At 38.8% G+C, this 20,009-nt stretch overlaps 1 protein-coding gene across 1 annotated transcript in view; it reads right to left on the bottom strand.

The window, feature by feature from the left end:
- Positions 1–589: 589 nt before the first annotated feature.
- The window catches only part of LOC145980830 (uncharacterized), a 33,708-nt gene continuing 14,288 nt past the window's right edge, over positions 590–20,009 (bottom strand). Inside the window, exons 2-3 of the mRNA XM_083113918.1 lie at positions 9,146–12,845; positions 590–8,797 (exon numbers count right to left, since the gene is read on the bottom strand). Coding sequence (XP_082970044.1) covers positions 1,017–8,797; positions 9,146–12,845 — 11,481 coding nt within the window. The 3' untranslated portion in view covers positions 590–1,016. The remainder of the gene's footprint in view (positions 8,798–9,145; positions 12,846–20,009) is intronic.

Here is a 20,009-nt window from a genome sequence, read left to right as displayed (position 1 = left end):
TTTATTTATAGAATTTCAAAGAGAGTTTGCAAAACTTTAAAAAACGGCACTTTTTTTGTTCTCACGACGATAAAATATAGAAGTCATACTCTAAAAGAAATGGGTAGCACAGATTAACGCAGAATTGAATAAGCTAAATTTTGATTTAACTCGTTTTTATGTAGGTCTATTGGTTAATTTTTATTGGAGTCCAAACTGGGGTATCTATAATAATTTGTAATCCGACAGTAGGCGCAGTCACGATTAGTCTACGAGAGCATAAAGTGAACAAAAACAAGCGTTGGCAAACCTCTGCTTTGTAGGTAATTGTTCATTGTTCGTTCTACTTGTTCCCACTTGTCAAGTTTAAGCTTAAATTGCTTAACTGGGAAAAATGCAATTAAAGCCGAAATAACATATTTACACTGTTGTTTTAAACTTACAAGCCCAGTGTTGAAAAGAACACAGCGGCAATACCACACCACGAAGCAGACATTTTATCTACCTCTTATCAGATAACGTCATCAAGAGACATAGCTACATTTGACACATTGTCAGAGCGGGGTGAAGTGGATGAGAACTTTTCAAGAAATATCAAACACGGCGTAAATTATTTTCAAATAAATATTTTATTGTTTCAGAAGTACATAAAACTGATTGAACACAGTACAGAAACAAGTCAATTGATTCAAATTTATATTCAACAGAAAATATTATTTAGCTTTCAGCCTATCCTAGAAGGCGAAGCTTGAATTCATGGTTCAGCAGAACTGAAATATAAGCAAATGCATTAAATTAACTACTAACTATTATGTTACATTCTCTTTCATAGGCATAGATTCTACTCCAAATGTGAGATCGCAATGACACATTTGGACTATAACATAATGTCAGCTTAAAGCATAAAACATGAAAATTTTCAAAAGAACCTTCAGGTAGTTTTACGAAAAAAGACGAATTAACATAAAGATAGCCAAAAATATAAAATAAATTTGTCAAAACAAACATAAAAGAAAACACTTACCAAATACTCCTCATTAATCATAATCAAAGAAGGACTTCAAGACATCCAACACTTCATCCCATTTGAAGCTGGGTTTCTCATTGTCCTCGTTGCTCTTCTCCTTCTTCTCACTAGGTGCTGATTCAATTTTTTCTGAAGATTTACTTTTCTCCTTTCCTGCCTCCTCTTTCTTGCTCGTTTCTGATTTCTTAGAATCTTTTTCTTCTTCCTTGGTCTTATTCTGTGTCTCGGAATTCTTCTCATTCTTCTTCACTTCATCAGTGCTTCCAGTTTTTGGTGCTTTGTCCTCTCCGGGTTGTTTTTCTTTAGGAGTTTCGGTCGTTTCTTTACTGCTTTGATTATCTTCGGTTTTCTTCTCTTTGGGAGTTTCCTTCGGTTCTGTACTCTTGCTGTCTTGAAGTCCTGCTTTCTTCTCTTCTGAAGTTTTCTTTGACTCGTTGCTCTTCTCCTTCTTGTCAGTAGATGTTGATTCCGTTTTTTCTGAAGATTTACTTTTCTCCTTTCCTGGCTCCTCTTGCTTGCTCGTTTCTGATTTCTTAGAATCTTTTTCTTCTTCCTTGGTCTTATTCTGTGTCTCGGAATTCTTCTCATTCTTCTTCACTTCATCAGTGCTTTCACTTTTTGGTGCTTTGTCCTCTCCGGGTTGTTTTTCTTTAGGAGTTTCGGTCGTTTCTTTACTGCTTTGATCATCTTCGGTTTTCTTCTCTTTGGGAGTTTCCTTCGGTTCTGTACTCTTGCTGTCTTGAGGTCCTGATTTCTTCTCTTCTGAAGTTTTCTTTGACTCGTTGCTCTTCTCCTTCTTGTCACTAGGTGTTGATTCAGGTTTTTCTGAAGGTTTACTTTTCTCCTTTCCTGTCTCCTCTTTCTTACTCGTTTCTGATTTCTTAGAATCTTTTTCTTCTTCCTTGGTCTTCTTCTGTGTCTTGGAAGACTTCTCATTCTTCTTCACTTCATCAGTGCTTTCACTTTTTGGTGCTTTGTCCTCTCCGGGTTGTTTTTCTTTAGGTGTTTCGGTCGTTTCTTCACTGCTTTTATTTTCTTCGGTTTTCTTCTCTTTGGGAGTTTCCTTCGATTCTGTACTCTTGCTGTCTTGAGGACCTGATTTCTTCTCTTCTGAACTTTCGTTTGACTCGTTGCTCTTCTCCTTCTTGTCACTAGGTGTTGATTCAGGTTTTTCTGAAGGTTTACTTTTCTCCTTTTCTGTCTCCTCTTTCTTACTCGTTTCTGATTTCTTAGAATCTTTTTCTTCTTCCTTGGTCTTCTTCTGTGTCTTGGAAGACTTCTCATTCTTCTTCACTTCATCAGTGCTTTCACTTTTTGGTGCTTTGTCCTCTCCGGGTTGTTTTTCTTTAGGCGTTTCAGTCGTTTCTTTACTGCTTTTATCATCTTCGGTTTTCTTCTCTTTGGGAGTTTCCTTCGATTCTGTACTCTTGCTGTCTTGAGGTCCTGATTTCTTCTCTTCTGAAGTTTTCTTTGACTCGTTGCTCTTCTCCTTCTTGTCACTAGGTGTTGATTCAGGTTTTTCTGAAGGTTTACTTTTCTCCTTTCCTGTCTCCTCTTTCTTACTCGTTTCTGATTTCTTAGAATCTTTTTCTTCTTCCTTGGTCTTCTTCTGTGTCTTGGAAGACTTCTCATTCTTCTTCACTTCATCAGTGCTTTCACTTTTTGGTGCTTTGTCCTCTCCGGGTTGTTTTTCTTTAGGTGTTTCGGTCGTTTCTTCACTGCTTTTATTTTCTTCGGTTTTCTTCTCTTTGGGAGTTTCCTTCGATTCTGTACCCTTGCTGTCTTGAGGACCTGATTTCTTCTCTTCTGAACTTTCGTTTGACTCGTTGCTCTTCTCCTTCTTGTCACTAGGTGTTGATTCAGGTTTTTCTGAAGGTTTACTTTTCTCCTTTTCTGTCTCCTCTTTCTTACTCGTTTCTGATTTCTTAGAATCTTTTTCTTCTTCCTTGGTCTTCTTCTGTGTCTTGGAAGACTTCTCATTCTTCTTCACTTCATCAGTGCTTTCACTTTTTGGTGCTTTGTCCTTTCCGGGTTGTTTTTCTTTAGGTGTTTCGGTCGTTTCTTCACTGCTTTTATTTTCTTCGGTTTTCTTCTCTTTGGGAGTTTCCTTCGATTCTGTACCCTTGCTGTCTTGAGGTCCTGATTTCTTCTCTTCTGAACTTTCGTTTGACTCGTTGCTCTTCTCCTTCTTGTCACTAGGTGTTGATTCAGGTTTTTCTGAAGGTTTACTTTTCTCCTTTTCTGTCTCCTCTTTCTTACTCGTTTCTGATTTCTTAGAATCTTTTTCTTCTTCCTTGGTCTTCTTCTGTGTCTTGGAAGACTTCTCATTCTTCTTCACTTCATCAGTGCTTTCACTTTTTGGTGCTTTGTCCTCTCCGGGTTGTTTTTCTTTAGGCGTTTCAGTCGTTTCTTTACTGCTTTTATCATCTTCGGTTTTCTTCTCTTTGGGAGTTTCCTTCGATTCTGTACTCTTGCTGTCTTGAGGTCCTGATTTCTTCTCTTCTGAACTTTCGTTTGACTCGTTGCTCTTCTCCTTCTTGTCACTAGGTGTTGATTCAGGTTTTTCTGAAGGTTTACTTTTCTCCTTTTCTGTCTCCTCTTTCTTACTCGTTTCTGATTTCTTAGAATCTTTTTCTTCTTCCTTGGTCTTCTTCTGTGTCTTGGAAGACTTCTCATTCCTCTTCACTTCATCAGTGCTTTCACTTTTTGGTGCTTTGTCCTCTCCGGGTTGTTTTTCTTTAGGTGTTTCGGTCGTTTCTTCACTGCTTTTATTTTCTTCGGTTTTCTTCTCTTTGGGAGTTTCCTTCGATTCTGTACCCTTGCTGTCTTGAGGTCCTGATTTCTTCTCTTCTGAACTTTCGTTTGACTCGTTGCTCTTCTCCTTCTTGTCACTAGGTGTTGATTCAGGTTTTTCTGAAGGTTTACTTTTCTCCTTTTCTGTCTCCTCTTTCTTACTCGTTTCTGATTTCTTAGAATCTTTTTCTTCTTCCTTGGTCTTCTTCTGTGTCTTGGAAGACTTCTCATTCTTCTTCACTTCATCAGTGCTTTCACTTTTTGGTGCTTTGTCCTCTCCGGGTTGTTTTTCTTTAGGTGTTTCGGTCGTTTCTTCACTGCTTTTATTTTCTTCGGTTTTCTTCTCTTTGGGAGTTTCCTTCGATTCTGTACTCTTGCTGTCTTGAGGACCTGATTTCTTCTCTTCTGAACTTTCGTTTGACTCGTTGCTCTTCTCCTTCTTGTCACTAGGTGTTGATTCAGGTTTTTCTGAAGGTTTACTTTTCTCCTTTTCTGTCTCCTCTTTCTTACTCGTTTCTGATTTCTTAGAATCTTTTTCTTCTTCCTTGGTCTTCTTCTGTGTCTTGGAAGACTTCTCATTCTTCTTCACTTCATCAGTGCTTTCACTTTTTGGTGCTTTGTCCTCTCCGGGTTGTTTTTCTTTAGGCGTTTCAGTCGTTTCTTTACTGCTTTTATCATCTTCGGTTTTCTTCTCTTTGGGAGTTTCCTTCGATTCTGTACTCTTGCTGTCTTGAGGTCCTGATTTCTTCTCTTCTGAACTTTCGTTTGACTCGTTGCTCTTCTCCTTCTTGTCACTAGGTGTTGATTCAGGTTTTTCTGAAGGTTTACTTTTCTCCTTTCCTGTCTCCTCTTTCTTACTCGTTTCTGATTTCTTAGAATCTTTATCTTCTTCCTTGGTCTTCTTCTGTGTCTTGGAAGACTTCTCATTCCTCTTCACTTCATCAGTGCTTTCACTTTTTGGTGCTTTGTCCTCTCCGGGTTGTTTTTCTTTAGGTGTTTCGGTCGTTTCTTCACTGCTTTTATTTTCTTCGGTTTTCTTCTCTTTGGGAGTTTCCTTCGATTCTGTACCCTTGCTGTCTTGAGGTCCTGATTTCTTCTCTTCTGAACTTTCGTTTGACTCGTTGCTCTTCTCCTTCTTGTCACTAGGTGTTGATTCAGGTTTTTCTGAAGGTTTACTTTTCTCCTTTTCTGTCTCCTCTTTCTTACTCGTTTCTGATTTCTTAGAATCTTTTTCTTCTTCCTTGGTCTTCTTCTGTGTCTTGGAAGACTTCTCATTCTTCTTCACTTCATAAGTGCTTTCACTTTTTGGTGCTTTGTCCTCTCCGGGTTGTTTTTCTTTAGGTGTTTCGGTCGTTTCTTCACTGCTTTTATTTTCTTCGGTTTTCTTCTCTTTGGGAGTTTCCTTCGATTCTGTACTCTTGCTGTCTTGAGGACCTGATTTCTTCTCTTCTGAACTTTCGTTTGACTCGTTGCTCTTCTCCTTCTTGTCACTAGGTGTTGATTCAGGTTTTTCTGAAGGTTTAATTTTCTCCTTTTCTGTCTCCTCTTTCTTACTCGTTTCTGATTTCTTAGAATCTTTTTCTTCTTCCTTGGTCTTCTTCTGTGTCTTGGAAGACTTCTCATTCTTCTTCACTTCATCAGTGCTTTCACTTTTTGGTGCTTTGTCCTCTCCGGGTTGTTTTTCTTTAGGTGTTTCGGTCGTTTCTTCACTGCTTTTATTTTCTTCGGTTTTCTTCTCTTTGGGAGTTTCCTTCGATTCTGTACCCTTGCTGTCTTGAGGTCCTGATTTCTTCTCTTCTGAACTTTCGTTTGACTCGTTGCTCTTCTCCTTCTTGTCACTAGGTGTTGATTCAGGTTTTTCTGAAGGTTTACTTTTCTCCTTTTCTGTCTCCTCTTTCTTACTCGTTTCTGATTTCTTAGAATCTTTTTCTTCTTCCTTGGTCTTCTTCTGTGTCTTGGAAGACTTCTCATTCTTCTTCAGTTCATCAGTGCTTTCACTTTTTGGTGCTTTGTCCTCTCCGGGTTGTTTTTCTTTAGGTGTTTCGGTCGTTTCTTCACTGCTTTTATTTTCTTCGGTTTTCTTCTCTTTGGGAGTTTCCTTCGATTCTGTACTCTTGCTGTCTTGAGGACCTGATTTCTTCTCTTCTGAACTTTCGTTTGACTCGTTGCTCTTCTCCTTCTTGTCACTAGGTGTTGATTCAGGTTTTTCTGAAGGTTTACTTTTCTCCTTTTCTGTCTCCTCTTTCTTACTCGTTTCTGATTTCTTAGAATCTTTTTCTTCTTCCTTGGTCTTCTTCTGTGTCTTGGAAGACTTCTCATTCTTCTTCACTTCATCAGTGCTTTCACTTTTTGGTGCTTTGTCCTCTCCGGGTTGTTTTTCTTTAGGCGTGTCAGTCGTTTCTTTACTGCTTTTATCATCTTCGGTTTTCTTCTCTTTGGGAGTTTCCTTCGATTCTGTACTCTTGCTGTCTTGAGGTCCTGATTTCTTCTCTTCTGAACTTTCGTTTGACTCGTTGCTCTTCTCCTTCTTGTCACTAGGTGTTGATTCAGGTTTTTCTGAAGGTTTACTTTTCTCCTTTCCTGTCTCCTCTTTCTTACTCGTTTCTGATTTCTTAGAATCTTTTTCTTCTTCCTTGGTCTTCTTCTGTGTCTTGGAAGAGTTCTCATTCTTCTTCACTTCATCAGTGCTTTCACTTTTTGGTGCTTTGTCCTCTCCGGGTTGTTTTTCTTTAGGTGTTTCGGTCGTTTCTTCACTGCTTTTATTTTCTTCGGTTTTCTTCTCTTTGGGAGTTTCCTTCGATTCTGTACTCTTGCTGTCTTGAGGTCCTGATTTCTTCTCTTCTGAACTTTCGTTTGACTCGTTGCTCTTCTCCTTCTTGTCACTAGGTGTTGATTCAGGTTTTTCTGAAGGTTTACTTGTCTCCTTTTCTGTCTCCTCTTTCTTACTCGTTTCTGATTTCTTAGAATCTTTTTCTTCTTCCTTGGTCTTCTTCTGTGTCTTGGAAGACTTCTCATTCTTCTTCACTTCATCAGTGCTTTCACTTTTTGGTGCTTTGTCCTTTCCGGGTTGTTTTTCTTTAGGTGTTTCGGTCGTTTCTTCACTGCTTTTATTTTCTTCGGTTTTCTTCTCTTTGGGATTTTCCTTCGATTCTGTACCCTTGCTGTCTTGAGGTCCTGATTTCTTCTCTTCTGAACTTTCGTTTGACTCGTTGCTCTTCTCCTTCTTGTCACTAGGTGTTGATTCAGGTTTTTCTGAAAGTTTACTTTTCTCCTTTTCTGTCTCCTCTTTCTTAATCGTTTCTGATTTCTTAGAATCTTTTTCTTCTTCCTTGGTCTTCTTCTGTGTCTTGGAAGACTTCTCATTCTTCTTCACTTCATCAGTGCTTTCACTTTTTGGTGCTTTGTCCTCTCCGGGTTGTTTTTCTTTAGGTGTTTCGGTCGTTTCTTCACTGCTTTTATTTTCTTCGGTTTTCTTCTCTTTGGGAGTTTCCTTCGATTCTGTACTCTTGCTGTCTTGAGGTCCTGCTTTCTTCTCTTCTGAAGTTTTCTTTGACTCGTTGCTCTTCTCCTTCTTGTCACTAGGTGTTGATTCAGGTTTTTCTGAAGGTTTACTTTTCTCCTTTTCTGTCTCCTCTTTCTTACTCGTTTCTGATTTCTTAGAATCTTTTTCTTCTTCCTTGGTCTTCTTCTGTGTCTTGGAAGACTTCTCATTCTTCTTTACTTCATCAGTGCTTTCACTTTTTGGTGCTTTGTCCTCTCCGGGTTGTTTTTCTTTAGGTGTTTCGGTCGTTTCTTCACTGCTTTTATTTTCTTCGGTTTTCTTCTCTTTGGGAGTTTCCTTCGATTCTGTACTCTTGCTGTCTTGAGGTCCTGATTTCTTCTCTTCTGAACTTTCGTTTGACTCGTTGCTCTTCTCCTTCTTGTCACTAGGTGTTGATTCAGGTTTTTCTGAAGGTTTACTTTTCTCCTTTTCTGTCTCCTCTTTCTTACTCGTTTCTGATTTCTTAGAATCTTTTTCTTCTTCCTTGGTCTTCTTCTGTGTCTTGGAAGACTTCTCATTCTTCTTCACTCCATCAGTGCTTTCACTTTTTGGTGCTTTGTCCTCTCCGGGTTGTTTTTCTTTAGGCGTTTCGGTCGTTTCTTTACTGCTTTTATCATCTTCGGTTTTCTTCTCTTTGGGAGTTTCCTTCGACTCTGTACTCTTGCTGTCTTGAGGTCCTGATTTCTTCTCTTCTGAACTTTCGTTTGACTCGTTGCTCTTCTCCTTCTTGTCACTAGGTGTTGATTCAGGTTTTTCTGAAGGTTTACTTTTCTCCTTTTCTGTCTCCTCTTTCTTACTCGTTTCTGATTTCTTAGAATCTTTTTCTTCTTCCTTGGTCTTCTTCTGTGTCTTGGAAGACTTCTCATTCTTCTTCACTTCATCAGTGCTTTCACTTTTTGGTGCTTTGTCCTCTCCGGGTTGTTTTTCTTTAGGCGTTTCGGTCGTTTCTTTACTGCTTTTATCATCTTCGGTTTTCTTATCTTTGGGAGTTTCCTTCGATTCTGTACTCTTGCTGTCTTGAGGTCCTGATTTCTTCTCTTCTGAACTTTCGTTTGACTCGTTGCTCTTCTCCTTCTTGTCACTAGGTGTTGATTCAGGTTTTTCTGAAGGTTTACTTTTCTCCTTTTCTGTCTCCTCTTTCTTACTCGTTTCTGATTTCTTAGAATCTTTTTCTTCTTTCTTGGTCTTCTTCTGTGTCTTGGAAGACTTCTCATTCTTCTTCACTTCATCAGTGCTTTCACTTTTTGGTGCTTTGTCCTCTCCGGGTTGTTTTTCATTAGGTGTTTCGGTCGTTTCTTCACTGCTTTTATTTTCTTCGGTTTTCTTCTCTTTGGGATTTTCCTTCGATTCTGTACTCTTGCTGTCTTGAGGTCCTGATTTCTTCTCTTCTGAACTTTCGTTTGACTCGTTGCTCTTCTCCTTCTTGTCACTAGGTGTTGATTCAGGTTTTTCTGAAGGTTTACTTTTCTCCTTTTCTGTCTCCTCTTTCTTACTCGTTTCTGATTTCTTAGAATCTTTTACTTCTTCCTTGGTCTTCTTCTGTGTCTTGGAAGACTTCTCATTCTTCTTCACTTCATCAGTGCTTTCACTTTTTGGTGCTTTGTCCTCTCCGGGTTGTTTTTCTTTAGGTGTTTCGGTCGTTTCTTCACTGCTTTTATTTTCTTCGGTTTTCTTCTCTTTGGGAGTTTCCTTCGATTCTGTACTCTTGCTGTCTTGAGGTTCTGATTTCTTCTCTTCTGAACTTTCGTTTGACTCGTTGCTCTTCTCCTTCTTGTCACTAGGTGTTGTTTCAGGTTTTTCTGAAGGTTTACTTTTCTCCTTTCCTGTCTCCTCTTTCTTACTCGTTTCTGATTTCTTAGAATCTTTTTCTTCTTCCTTGGTCGTCTTCTGTGTCTTGGAAGACTTCTCATTCTTCTTCACTTCATCAGTGCTTTCACTTTTTGGTGCTTTGTCCTCTCCGGGTTGTTTTTCTTTAGGTGTTTCGGTCGTTTCTTCACTGCTTTTATTTTCTTCGGTTTTCTTCTCTTTGGGAGTTTCCTTCGATTCTGTACTCTTGCTGTCTTGAGGTCCTGATTTCTTCTCTTCTGAACTTTCGTTTGACTCGTTGCTCTTCTCCTTCTTGTCACTAGGTGTTGATTCAGGTTTTTCTGAAGGTTTACTTTTCTCCTTTTCTGTCTCCTCTTTCTTACTCGTTTCTGATTTCTTAGAATCTTTTTCTTCTTCCTTGGTCTTCTTCTGTGTCTTGGAAGACTTCTCATTCTTCTTCACTTCATCAGTGCTTTCACTTTTTGGTGCTTTGTCCTCTCCGGGTTGTTTTTCTTTAGGTGTTTCGGTCGTTTCTTCACTGATTTTATTTTCTTCGGTTTTCTTCTCTTTGGGAGTTTCCTTCGATTCTGTACTCTTGCTGTCTTGAGGTCCTGCTTTCTTCTCTTCTGAAGTTTTCTTTGACTCGTTGCTCTTCTCTTTCTTGTCACTAGGTGTTGATTCAGGTTTTTCTGAAGGTTTACTTTTCTCCTTTTCTGTCTCCTCTTTCTTACTCGTTTCTGATTTCTTAGAATCTTTATCTTCTTCCTTGGTCTTCTTCTGTGTCTTGGAAGACTTCTCATTCCTCTTCACTTCATCAGTGCTTTCACTTTTTGGTGCTTTGTCCTCTCCGGGTTGTTTTTCTTTAGGTGTTTCGGTCGTTTCTTCACTGCTTTTATTTTCTTCGGTTTTCTTCTCTTTGGGAGTTTCCTTCGATTCTGTACTCTTGCTGTCTTGAGGACCTGATTTCTTCTCTTCTGAACTTTCGTTTGACTCGTTGCTCTTCTCCTTCTTGTCACTAGGTGTTGATTCAGGTTTTTCTGAAGGTTTACTTTTCTCCTTTTCTGTCTCCTCTTTCTTACTCGTTTCTGATTTCTTAGAATCTTTTTCTTCTTCCTTGGTCTTCTTCTGTGTCTTGGAAGACTTCTCATTCTTCTTCACTTCATCATTGCTTTCACTTTTTGGTGCTTTGTCCTCTCCGGGTTGTTTTTCTTTAGGCGTTTCTGTCGTTTCTTCACTGCTTTTATGATCTTCGGTTTTCTTCTCTTTGGGAGTTTCCTTCGATTCTGTACTCTTGCTGTCTTGAGGTCCTGATTTCTTCTCTTCTGAACTTTCGTTTGACTCGTTGCTCTTCTCCTTCTTGTCACTAGGTGTTGATTCAGGTTTTTCTGAAGGTTTACTTTTCTCCTTTTCTGTCTCCTCTTTCTTACTCGTTTCTGATTTCTTAGAATCTTTTTCTTCTTCCTTGGTCTTCTTCTGTGTCTTGGAAGACTTCTCATTCTTCTTCACTTCATCAGTGCTTTCACTTTTTGGTGCTTTGTCCTCTCCGGATTGTTTTTCTTTAGGCGTTTCCGTCGTTTCTTTACTGCTTTTATCATTTTCGGTTTTCTTCTCTTTGGAAGTTTCCTTCGATTCTGTACTCTTGCTGTCTTGAGGTCCTGCTTTCTTCTCTTCTGAAGATTTCTTTGACTCGTTGCTCTTCTCCTTCTTGTCACTAGGTGTTGATTCAGGTTTTTCTGAAGGTTTACTTTTCTCCTTTTCTGTCTCCTCTTTCTTACTCGTTTCTGATTTCTTAGAATCTTTTTCTTCTTCCTTGGTCTTCTTCTGTGTCTTGGAAGACTTCTCATTCTTCTTCACTTCATCAGTGCTTTCACTTTTTGGTGCTTTGTCCTCTCCGGGTTGTTTTTCTTTAGGTGTTTCAGTCGTTTCTTCACTGCTTTTATTTTCTTCGGTTTTCTTCTCTTTGGGAGTTTCCTTCGATTCTGTACTCTTGCTGTCTTGAGGTCCTGCTTTCTTCTCTTCTGAAGTTTTCTTTGACTCGTTGCTCTTCTCCTTCTTGTCACTAGGTGTTGATTCAGGTTTTTCTGAAGGTTTACTTTTCTCCTTTTCTGTCTCCTCTTTCTTACTCGTTTCTGATTTCTTAGAATCTTTTTCTTCTTCCTTGGTCTTCTTCTGTGTCTTGGAAGACTTCTCATTCTTCTTCACTTCATCAGTGCTTTCACTTTTTGGTGCTTTGTCCTCTCCGGGTTGTTTTTCTTTAGGTGTTTCAGTCGTTTCTTCACTGCTTTTATTTTCTTCGGTTTTCTTCTCTTTGGGAGTTTCCTTCGATTCTGTACTCTTGCTGTCTTGAGGTCCTGCTTTCTTCTCTTCTGAAGTTTTCTTTGACTCGTTGCTCTTCTCTTTCTTGTCACTAGGTGTTGATTCAGGTTTTTCTGAAGGTTTACTTTTCTCCTTTTCTGTCTCCTCTTTCTTACTCGTTTCTGATTTCTTAGAATCTTTTTCTTCTTCCTTGGTCTTCTTCTGTGTCTTGGAAGACTTCTCATTCTTCTTCACTTCATCAGTGCTTTCACTTTTTGGTGCTTTGTCCTCTCCGGGTTGTTTTTCTTTAGGTGTTTCGGTCGTTTCTTCACTGCTTTTATTTTCTTCGGTTTTCTTCTCTTTGGGAGTTTCCTTCGATTCTGTACTCTTGCTGTCTTGAGGTTCTGATTTCTTCTCTTCTGAACTTTCGTTTGACTCGTTGCTCTTCTCCTTCTTGTCACTAGGTGTTGATTCAGGTTTTTCTGAAGGTTTACTTTTCTCCTTTTCTGTCTCCTCTTTCTTACTCGTTTCTGATTTCTTAGAATCTTTTTCTTCTTCCTTGGTCTTCTTCTGTGTCTTGGAAGACTTCTCATTCTTCTTCACTTCATCAGTGCTTTCACTTTTTGGTGCTTTGTCCTCTCCGGATTGTTTTTCTTTAGGTGTTTCGGTCGTTTCTTTACTGCTTTTATCATCTTCGGTTTTCTTATCTTTGGGAGTTTCCTTCGATTCTGTACCCTTGCTGTCTTGAGGTCCTGATTTCTTCTCTTCTGAACTTTCGTTTGACTCGTTGCTCTTCTCCTTCTTGTCACTAGGTGTTGATTCAGGTTTTTCTGAAGGTTTACTTTTCTCCTTTTCTGTCTCCTCTTTCTTACTCGTTTCTGATTTCTTAGAATCTTTTTCTTCTTCCTTGGTCTTCTTCTGTGTCTTGGAAGACTTCTCATTCTTCTTCACTTCATCAGTGCTTTCACTTTTTGGTGCTTTGTCCTCTCCGGGTTGTTTTTCTTTAGGTGTTTCGGTCGTTTCTTTACTGCTTTTATCATCTTCGGTTTTCTTATCTTTGGGAGTTTCCTTCGATTCTGTACTCTTGCTGTCTTGAGGTCCTGATTTCTTCTCTTCTGAACTTTCGTTTGACTCGTTGCTCTTCTCCTTCTTGTCACTAGGTGTTGATTCAGGCTTTTGTGGAGGTTTACTTTTCTCCTTTCCTATCTCATCTTTCTTGCTCGTTTCTGGTTGCAGACAACATTTCTTTAGTTCTTCTATTTGCTTCATTAGTTTTTCTATTGTTTTAGCTTGGCTTTCATTTTGATTAATCCCTTTGTTATATTCATCAAGGTCTATGTTATGGCTTTTCTCTATTTGAACGTTTGCTAGTTGGGCTGGTTTTGATTTGGCCCCTGGTGAAATCTGTGTGGAAAGGTGAGGAAGAGTGGTTTGTTAAAGATATTTTGGAACAGTTTAAGAATATGCGTGTTCATGTTTTGTAAGTTATTTTTGAAATTATGTAAGAGTTTAATGTGGACTGCGAAAGTGTGAGGATGACCTATGAGGAGGATTAAGATTTAAAAAGATATGTTAAAGACCCAGGACCCATAAATTACATCTGCATACCAACTGTTCGGGAGCAAATGGCGTCTCTTTAAACACTGATGACTGGGAATTTTCAGAATCATTCGAAAAGAGACCCTGGATTGAAATGGTTGCAGAAGAAGACAATGATATGCTTCAGTCTTCCGCAGATTATATTATGGAAGTATATGATTTCTGTTCCCAGAATTCACTTTCAGATATTATTGCAACTCATTTGCAGATGATGATGTTCTCGTTTGAAAAGCATTATCCTGAACATGAAGATCCCCGAAGGATAAGTATGTGGATTGTTAACCCTTTTGTTGAATCCAAAGAGACAGCCCTTAACCATGAAGAAACCCTTCGACTTATTAAATTATCATAAAGTACTGGAAAGTGCTTTCAATTCTTGAGTAATCAGTATGCGAATTAAATGTTTTGCTTCCCGGAGGGGGGGGGGGGGTATGCCCACACAGTGCTGTATTTATGATTTCATTTTCGGGGCCGGGAGGGGAGGTTTTTTAGGTATGCAATTTTGTACGTTTATCCAGTTAGTAAACTCTACTATTGCCTTCCAGTTCTAAGTACCTAGGACATTAAATCTTATGATAATATTTGAAACGTAATTTGGAAGCCAGTATATTTACATTCTAAAAATAAGAAAACCCAAACATGAGAAAACTTGACCACATATCTATTGCACGTTGAACTCAATGACGACGTGCGGCGAGAAATGTGATATACGTACCTCCAACAAATAAAGCTGACGAAATCAGCTCTTCTTGCAATGGCTGTAGGCTTTCGTCGATTATTTGACAATGGACAGATGCTTTACTCTGGGAACTTTCTCTAAAACCTCTGCACCCGACAATGAGCTATTTAAAAAGGTAACTATTTAGCTAATATTAAAAATTTCAGATCAGAAAGTGAAATGTCAATAAAGATTCCAAGAAATTAATTTAATGATGTTTGCCTCATGAAACTACATTGTTGCATTAGTCCAATGATAAATGTAATTTTTATATTTGTTAGTTTTTATAATATATAATTAAATATATAATATATACAAATATAATATATTTTATACATAATTAATTATTGATACTTATGTTAGAATGTACTTTAAAAATGGAAAAGGATTTATGAATAAATTTGTTGAGACCGGGCCCCGTCTTGTAAAAACAAAATATTTTACCACCCCGCGACCTCACAAAGGTTGAGAACTATAGTCTCAATTTCATCACAAACTGATCCAAAAACGCTTCCCTCCTATCCCCGTATGATGTTATCTCCCTCTGTAGGATTAGGCGTCTTATGCCTTCTTCCTCAAGACAATGGAAGCTTGTTTCTTGGGGTCTTGTACATACACCTTTACTTCTCCTCGTGTTGCAGTTGGGGAATGAATTTACTAGGGTCCTCCTTTCCCCTTTGTGCACCTGACGGCGGCACGCTTGGCGGCCGCCAGGACGCCAACTCCCGTCAAACGGCGTGCGATATCTCCGCTATGGAAACCGCTAGCTTCGAAATGACTTCAAGTTCTCAGAATTATGGTTACATGAGCACGTGAACTGTCACGGGGGATTTTGGAAAGGTTATCCTTGTGCATCCACACCTTTTTGGGCATGTTTTTAGGAAATTTCGCGTAGCTTTGGTAACAAGACACGCTAAAAGGGCACTTAAGTTTCCTAACAGTTCGTGGCGCCAGAGTGCCATATGAAACACATGGCTGTGAGCATAACTTGTGGATTTCTTTCTTAAACCCATTCCATTTCAGTAACTTAGCGATCTCAGTTCAGTCGTATTTTTAAAGTGGTTATATGTTATAAGTGTTCTTGCGATTTTCTATTGTTTTGTAAAGTGTTTGTTAGGTGTTAAGTGTTTGTAAAGTGTTATTTGCGTTTTTGCCATAGTTTTAATAATGGCACATACGTACACATTACAACAAAAAGTTTTTATATACGATTCGTATGTGATTACAAATTCTTGTGGGGACGTTCGTAAACGATTTTCAACAGAATTCCCAGGTGTACCTGTTCCACACAGAAATACCGTGCGAAACGTTGTGAACACATTCAGGGAAACAGGATCTATTCTCGATAGGACGCGAACGGTAAAACTACGTGTACTTACCGAGGATAAATTGTACGATGTCGGAGAAAGATTAGAACATACTTCTCAAAAATCCCTCCGACGACTTGCGCAGGAAACAGGAATTTCCGTAACAACAGCATGGCGAGCTACCAAATTTTTAAAACTGAAACTGTTCAAGGTCACTGTTGTTCAGGAACTGCTACCACGCGATAACCAGAGTCGGGTAAATTTCTGTAACTGGATTTTGGTTGAATGTTAATGGTGGAGTAATCGATCCACGTTTAATATTCTTCTCTGACGAAGCATGGTTCCATTTAAAGGGCCATGTTGCGTCACAGAATAACAGGTATTGGAGCTCAGAAAAACCCGATTTTATATATAAAAAAACTTCTTTGCATGACCAGAAAATCGTGTTTGGTGCGCAGTAAATGCATACAGAGCCCATGTTTTATGAAAATACCATAAATGCGCAGAGATACAGGGACGACATACTCACACCATTCTTCGAACAACTAACTGATATTGAATGCCAGTCAAAGTTTTTCCAACAAGACTCTGCCACCTCACACACAGCACAGGAGTCGTTGGATTTCATTTAGGAAATATTTGAAAACCGGGTTATTAGCAAAGGATTGTGGCCCCCATGGTACCCTGATCTCACCGTATGCAATTTTTATCTACGGGGAAATAGAAAAATAAAGTCTATGCAACATACCCCCACACATTAGAAGAACTGAAGGAGAATATCAGGAGAGAAACTGAAGCAATTTCAGAAGCTGAACTGTTGCGTGTTAATTGAAATTTCCTGAAAAGATGCCAGAAATGTGTGGATGCAGGACACAATTTCCAGCATCTCTTGTGACACGGTACGTGCTTATTTTGATTATAATTGTAATTGACACTTTAATGTTTGTAACTGTATTTGTTGCAGGAATGAATTTGCAATAATTATCATAACATAGTAGGTCATTACAGTAAAAATTGGCATATCTGAGAGTCCAACCTGCCACCTTCCAAAATATTTTTCTCAATTATTAAGGGCCGTGCCCTCCCATCCCTACGCTTTGACGCCGGTATTGCCATGAAGCCAGAAGTACACACAGCGTAAAGAAATGATTGTAGTTTAGTGAAAGCTTATTCCATGCCAAATCAACTGATAAAAAATATTTTTGAACCTTAAGAATTCAGATTTTTTAGATATTTTGTTTATACATGGCACCTATCAAGAAGACAAAAACTGCAAAATTTCAGATTTTTTTCGGCTCTTAGTTTTTAAGTTATTAACTTTCAAAAAAGCAAAAATCTCAAAATTTGACGACATTTTGAAATCTTTAAGCAGCTGTAGATCAAGAACTATTTGACCTAGAGAGCTCAAATTGGAGTCATTCTCTTCTGCTTTTAATGAGCTTTAATTTGAAATACTACTTGACTGTGGTATTTCATTTTTTTATTTTTTAAGAAACTTAAAAGGTTTTTTAAAAAATCTCAAAAACACAATTTTTAATTTATTTTTAAAAAATATATGATTTGAAGACATGAATTGACTATTTGTGTGCAAAATTTCATAATGGGATGGCAATGGGTTCCTATGGAAATTAATTTTTTGTATTGTAATGTGTGCGAAATATTCTAAATTTGTTGACTTCCTTGTTATAACCACAACTATATGCTGAGTGGTTGATGTTGAAGTCTTCATGTTAGTCTATTTTATAATTTTTGGACTACAAATAACATGAAAATACCTAAAATTTATCACTTTTAATATCAGGTAAGAAAATTGAAAAATATACGAGGGGAAGTCATTAAATAACAGGGATTTTATTCTAAACTTCATGGAGATTTAGGCACAAGGAAAATTTGTGTTTCGGCACTGAAAAAGGTTCCTTAGCAACACGCCATAAAGGTGTCGTGACAATCGAGAAGTATGCGCCTGCACATGGCTGCTCCACTGTTGACTTGAATCGTAGAATAGCTACGAAGTGTTATTCGTTTTTTGTGGTCAGATTAAGTGAAACCTTCTGAAGTCTAGAGCTGAATGACAATTTTTAAGTCAGGGGAGAGTATATGAATGTGTGGAAAGATTTAAAGACGGAAGACGAAATGTCGGCGATGAACACCGGAGTGGGAGGCCAGTTTGCGTGGCAACTGAGGCAGTGAAACAGCAGATCGATCAGCGAATTCGTTAATTTAGTACACACTCCACTGACTTAAGCCCCTATCACACGGAACTGGATTTCCAGTAGGAATGCTCTAGTTGACACTGGACTGGCTACCCATTTGCTAGTTTTCGCCTCACATGGTACTTGTTACACCGTACTTGTCGATAGTCTTTCGTTCCCATGATGGCGGCCGCGCGAGATGTAAACAACGTATCACCTCACATTTTTAAAACACGATAATTGTTCAACCGAGAGGAATTACGCTTCGTATGAAATGGTTTTAGGTATAGAAGCATGGCGCTGATTAAATATATACTTTACAACATTTACTATACACGTATGGAATAATATTTTAACTTTTTCAATTGTAAACACCGTACACTCACCATAGACGGTGTAACTCGACATGCCTTTCGTGCTGTATGCACTCGGAAACCACAGACAAAAAACGCTACTTTGCAAACTCACAGATTATCTTCACATGGCCAAACTTTGCTCTGATTGGCTGTTCCACAGAATCTAGTCGAAGAATGTTAGTACCATTTAGATCATGTCCTGTTCCTCAAAAGCAGTCAGCCAGGCGGCCATGATTTCTACCTAGAAAGTCAGTTCAGCGCCAACTAGGGCATGCCTACTAGAAATCCAGTTCCGTGTGATAGGGGCCTTAAACAATTGTCTCCGTACTGAAACTTCATTCTGCTGAAGATTTCAGCATAGGCATGCGCAGACCCTCTGATTGGTGGGGGAAGCCATGATGAAAGTTCATTTGGAGAAAGAAAAACTCATTTCATCTCATTGTTTTATTGTACTGATGGGTATGGAACAGGGACGTAGGTCCGGGACCACTGAAAAAAAAATCTGCATTTGAAGAATACACACTTCCATGTCACCGATGTTCTTTACCTCCTCTATTATTCCCCCTAATTTACATATGGACATGGTTTCATACAGCAGATTCAAAACAACTGCACATAATATGTTCATTTCTAACAGTGATGGCCATTAGAGGGGCGGTTGCTCCCTCACTTTTTGCCCTTAAACTAACTCTAGCCTCTTAATGCTAAGCCTTGTCTGCAAAGGAAAAGGTAAACTGTCCTTGCCCCTCCCCACTTTGTTACACAATCGCTGCTACCGATTTCTAATGTATGGGCAATTTATTCTTGGAAACACATAGGTAGCAAAACTCACAAATAAACTGTATGCGAGTGTTAATAACAAGAACTTTGCTAGAAAACGAAGTTGGATAGTTCAATTACATAGGAAATAATGCATCTTACGTAGTTGCTTGGTAATTTCATCGGCTTGAAAATACTTAATTATGTAAAGAGCATAATGTCGTTTAATAACGATGATAAGATTCCTCTGCACTAAATTCCTAAGCAAGAGTATTAGAGGGGACTACTGCCCCCTCTTGCCCACCCGTGCGTACGCCTATGGATTTCAGAACGCTTCAATTCCTCTGACCACAAAAAAACGAATAACACTTCGTAGCTCTTCTACGGTTCAAGTCAACAATGGAGCAGCCATGTGCAGGCGCATACTTCTCGATTGTCACGACACATTTATGGCGTGTTGCTAAGGAACCTTTTTCAGTGCCGAAACACAAATTTTCCTTGTGTCTAAATCTCCATGAAGTTTAGAATAAAATCTCTGTTATTTAATGACTTCCCCTCGTATATTTTTCAATTTGCTTACCTGATATTAAAAGTGATAAAGTTTAGGTATTTTCATGTTACGAGGGCCGCACTGAAAGTTTCAGGAATTAGGTACTGGCAACTATGCAATCTGTTAGATTTTGTTATATTTATAAACTGTGATATTTGTCGACTGTAAATATAAGGACTGGTGTAACACGGATTCTTTTTCGTTTAAGGATAGAAGTTTGAAGTGAGGTGTTTGTAAAAAAAAATGGAATTAGCAAGAGAGAACTTACGTGCCATGATTTATTATGATTTTCGGCAAGTTTTAACACAGCATCAGTGTGTTACTCGAATGATCGAAACTTTTCACGAAGATGCCCTATCAAAGACGACAATTTATCGCTGGTTCCAAGAATTCAGATGTGGCCGGGTTAGCCTTAGTGATGAAATTCGTGAAGGCCGCCCATCGACAGCCATTGTGCCAGAAAACATTGATGCAGTTCGTGAACTAATCAACAGTGATCGACACGTGATTTATCGCGAAATTCAGGGTTCCTTAGGTATTGGCATGAGTCAAATACAAACAATTTTGCACAATCATTTAGGTGTGAAAAAGCTTTGTGCCCGTTGGATCCCACACAATTTAACAAAAGCACAAAAAGACGACCGTGTGAAGTGGTGCAAGGCTATGATCAAACGGTTCAAGTCGCGATCACCAAATCTTGTGTTTAACATCGTCACAGGCGATGAATCATGGATTTACTCTTATGAACCTGAAACAAAGCGACAATCTGCTGTGTGGGTGTTCCAGGATGAGCCTAAATCAACGAAAATTGTTCGTGCACGCAGTGTGTCGAAAAAAATGGTTGCCTCTTTTTTCGGCAAATCAGGTCACATTGCGACTGTTGCACTACAGAATCATAAAACACTTAATGCAGAATGGTATACCACAATTTGCCTGCCACAAGTACTCCACGTGCTCAGAACTTCAAACCCCAATCGTCGAATCATTCTGCATCACGACAATGCCAGCTCGCACACAGCATGTGACACAAGGAACTTTCTGGATCATGAACAAGTTGAACTCATGACTCATCCAGCTTATTCACCTG

The sequence above is a fragment of the Lepisma saccharinum genome, chromosome 28, assembly GCF_977018435.1.
Source record: "Lepisma saccharinum chromosome 28, izLepSacc3.1, whole genome shotgun sequence".
NCBI classification, from domain to species: Eukaryota; Metazoa; Arthropoda; class Insecta; order Zygentoma; family Lepismatidae; genus Lepisma; species Lepisma saccharinum.
Note: the sequence above shows the minus strand (reverse complement) of the source record. Positions and strands in the feature narration are given on the sequence as shown.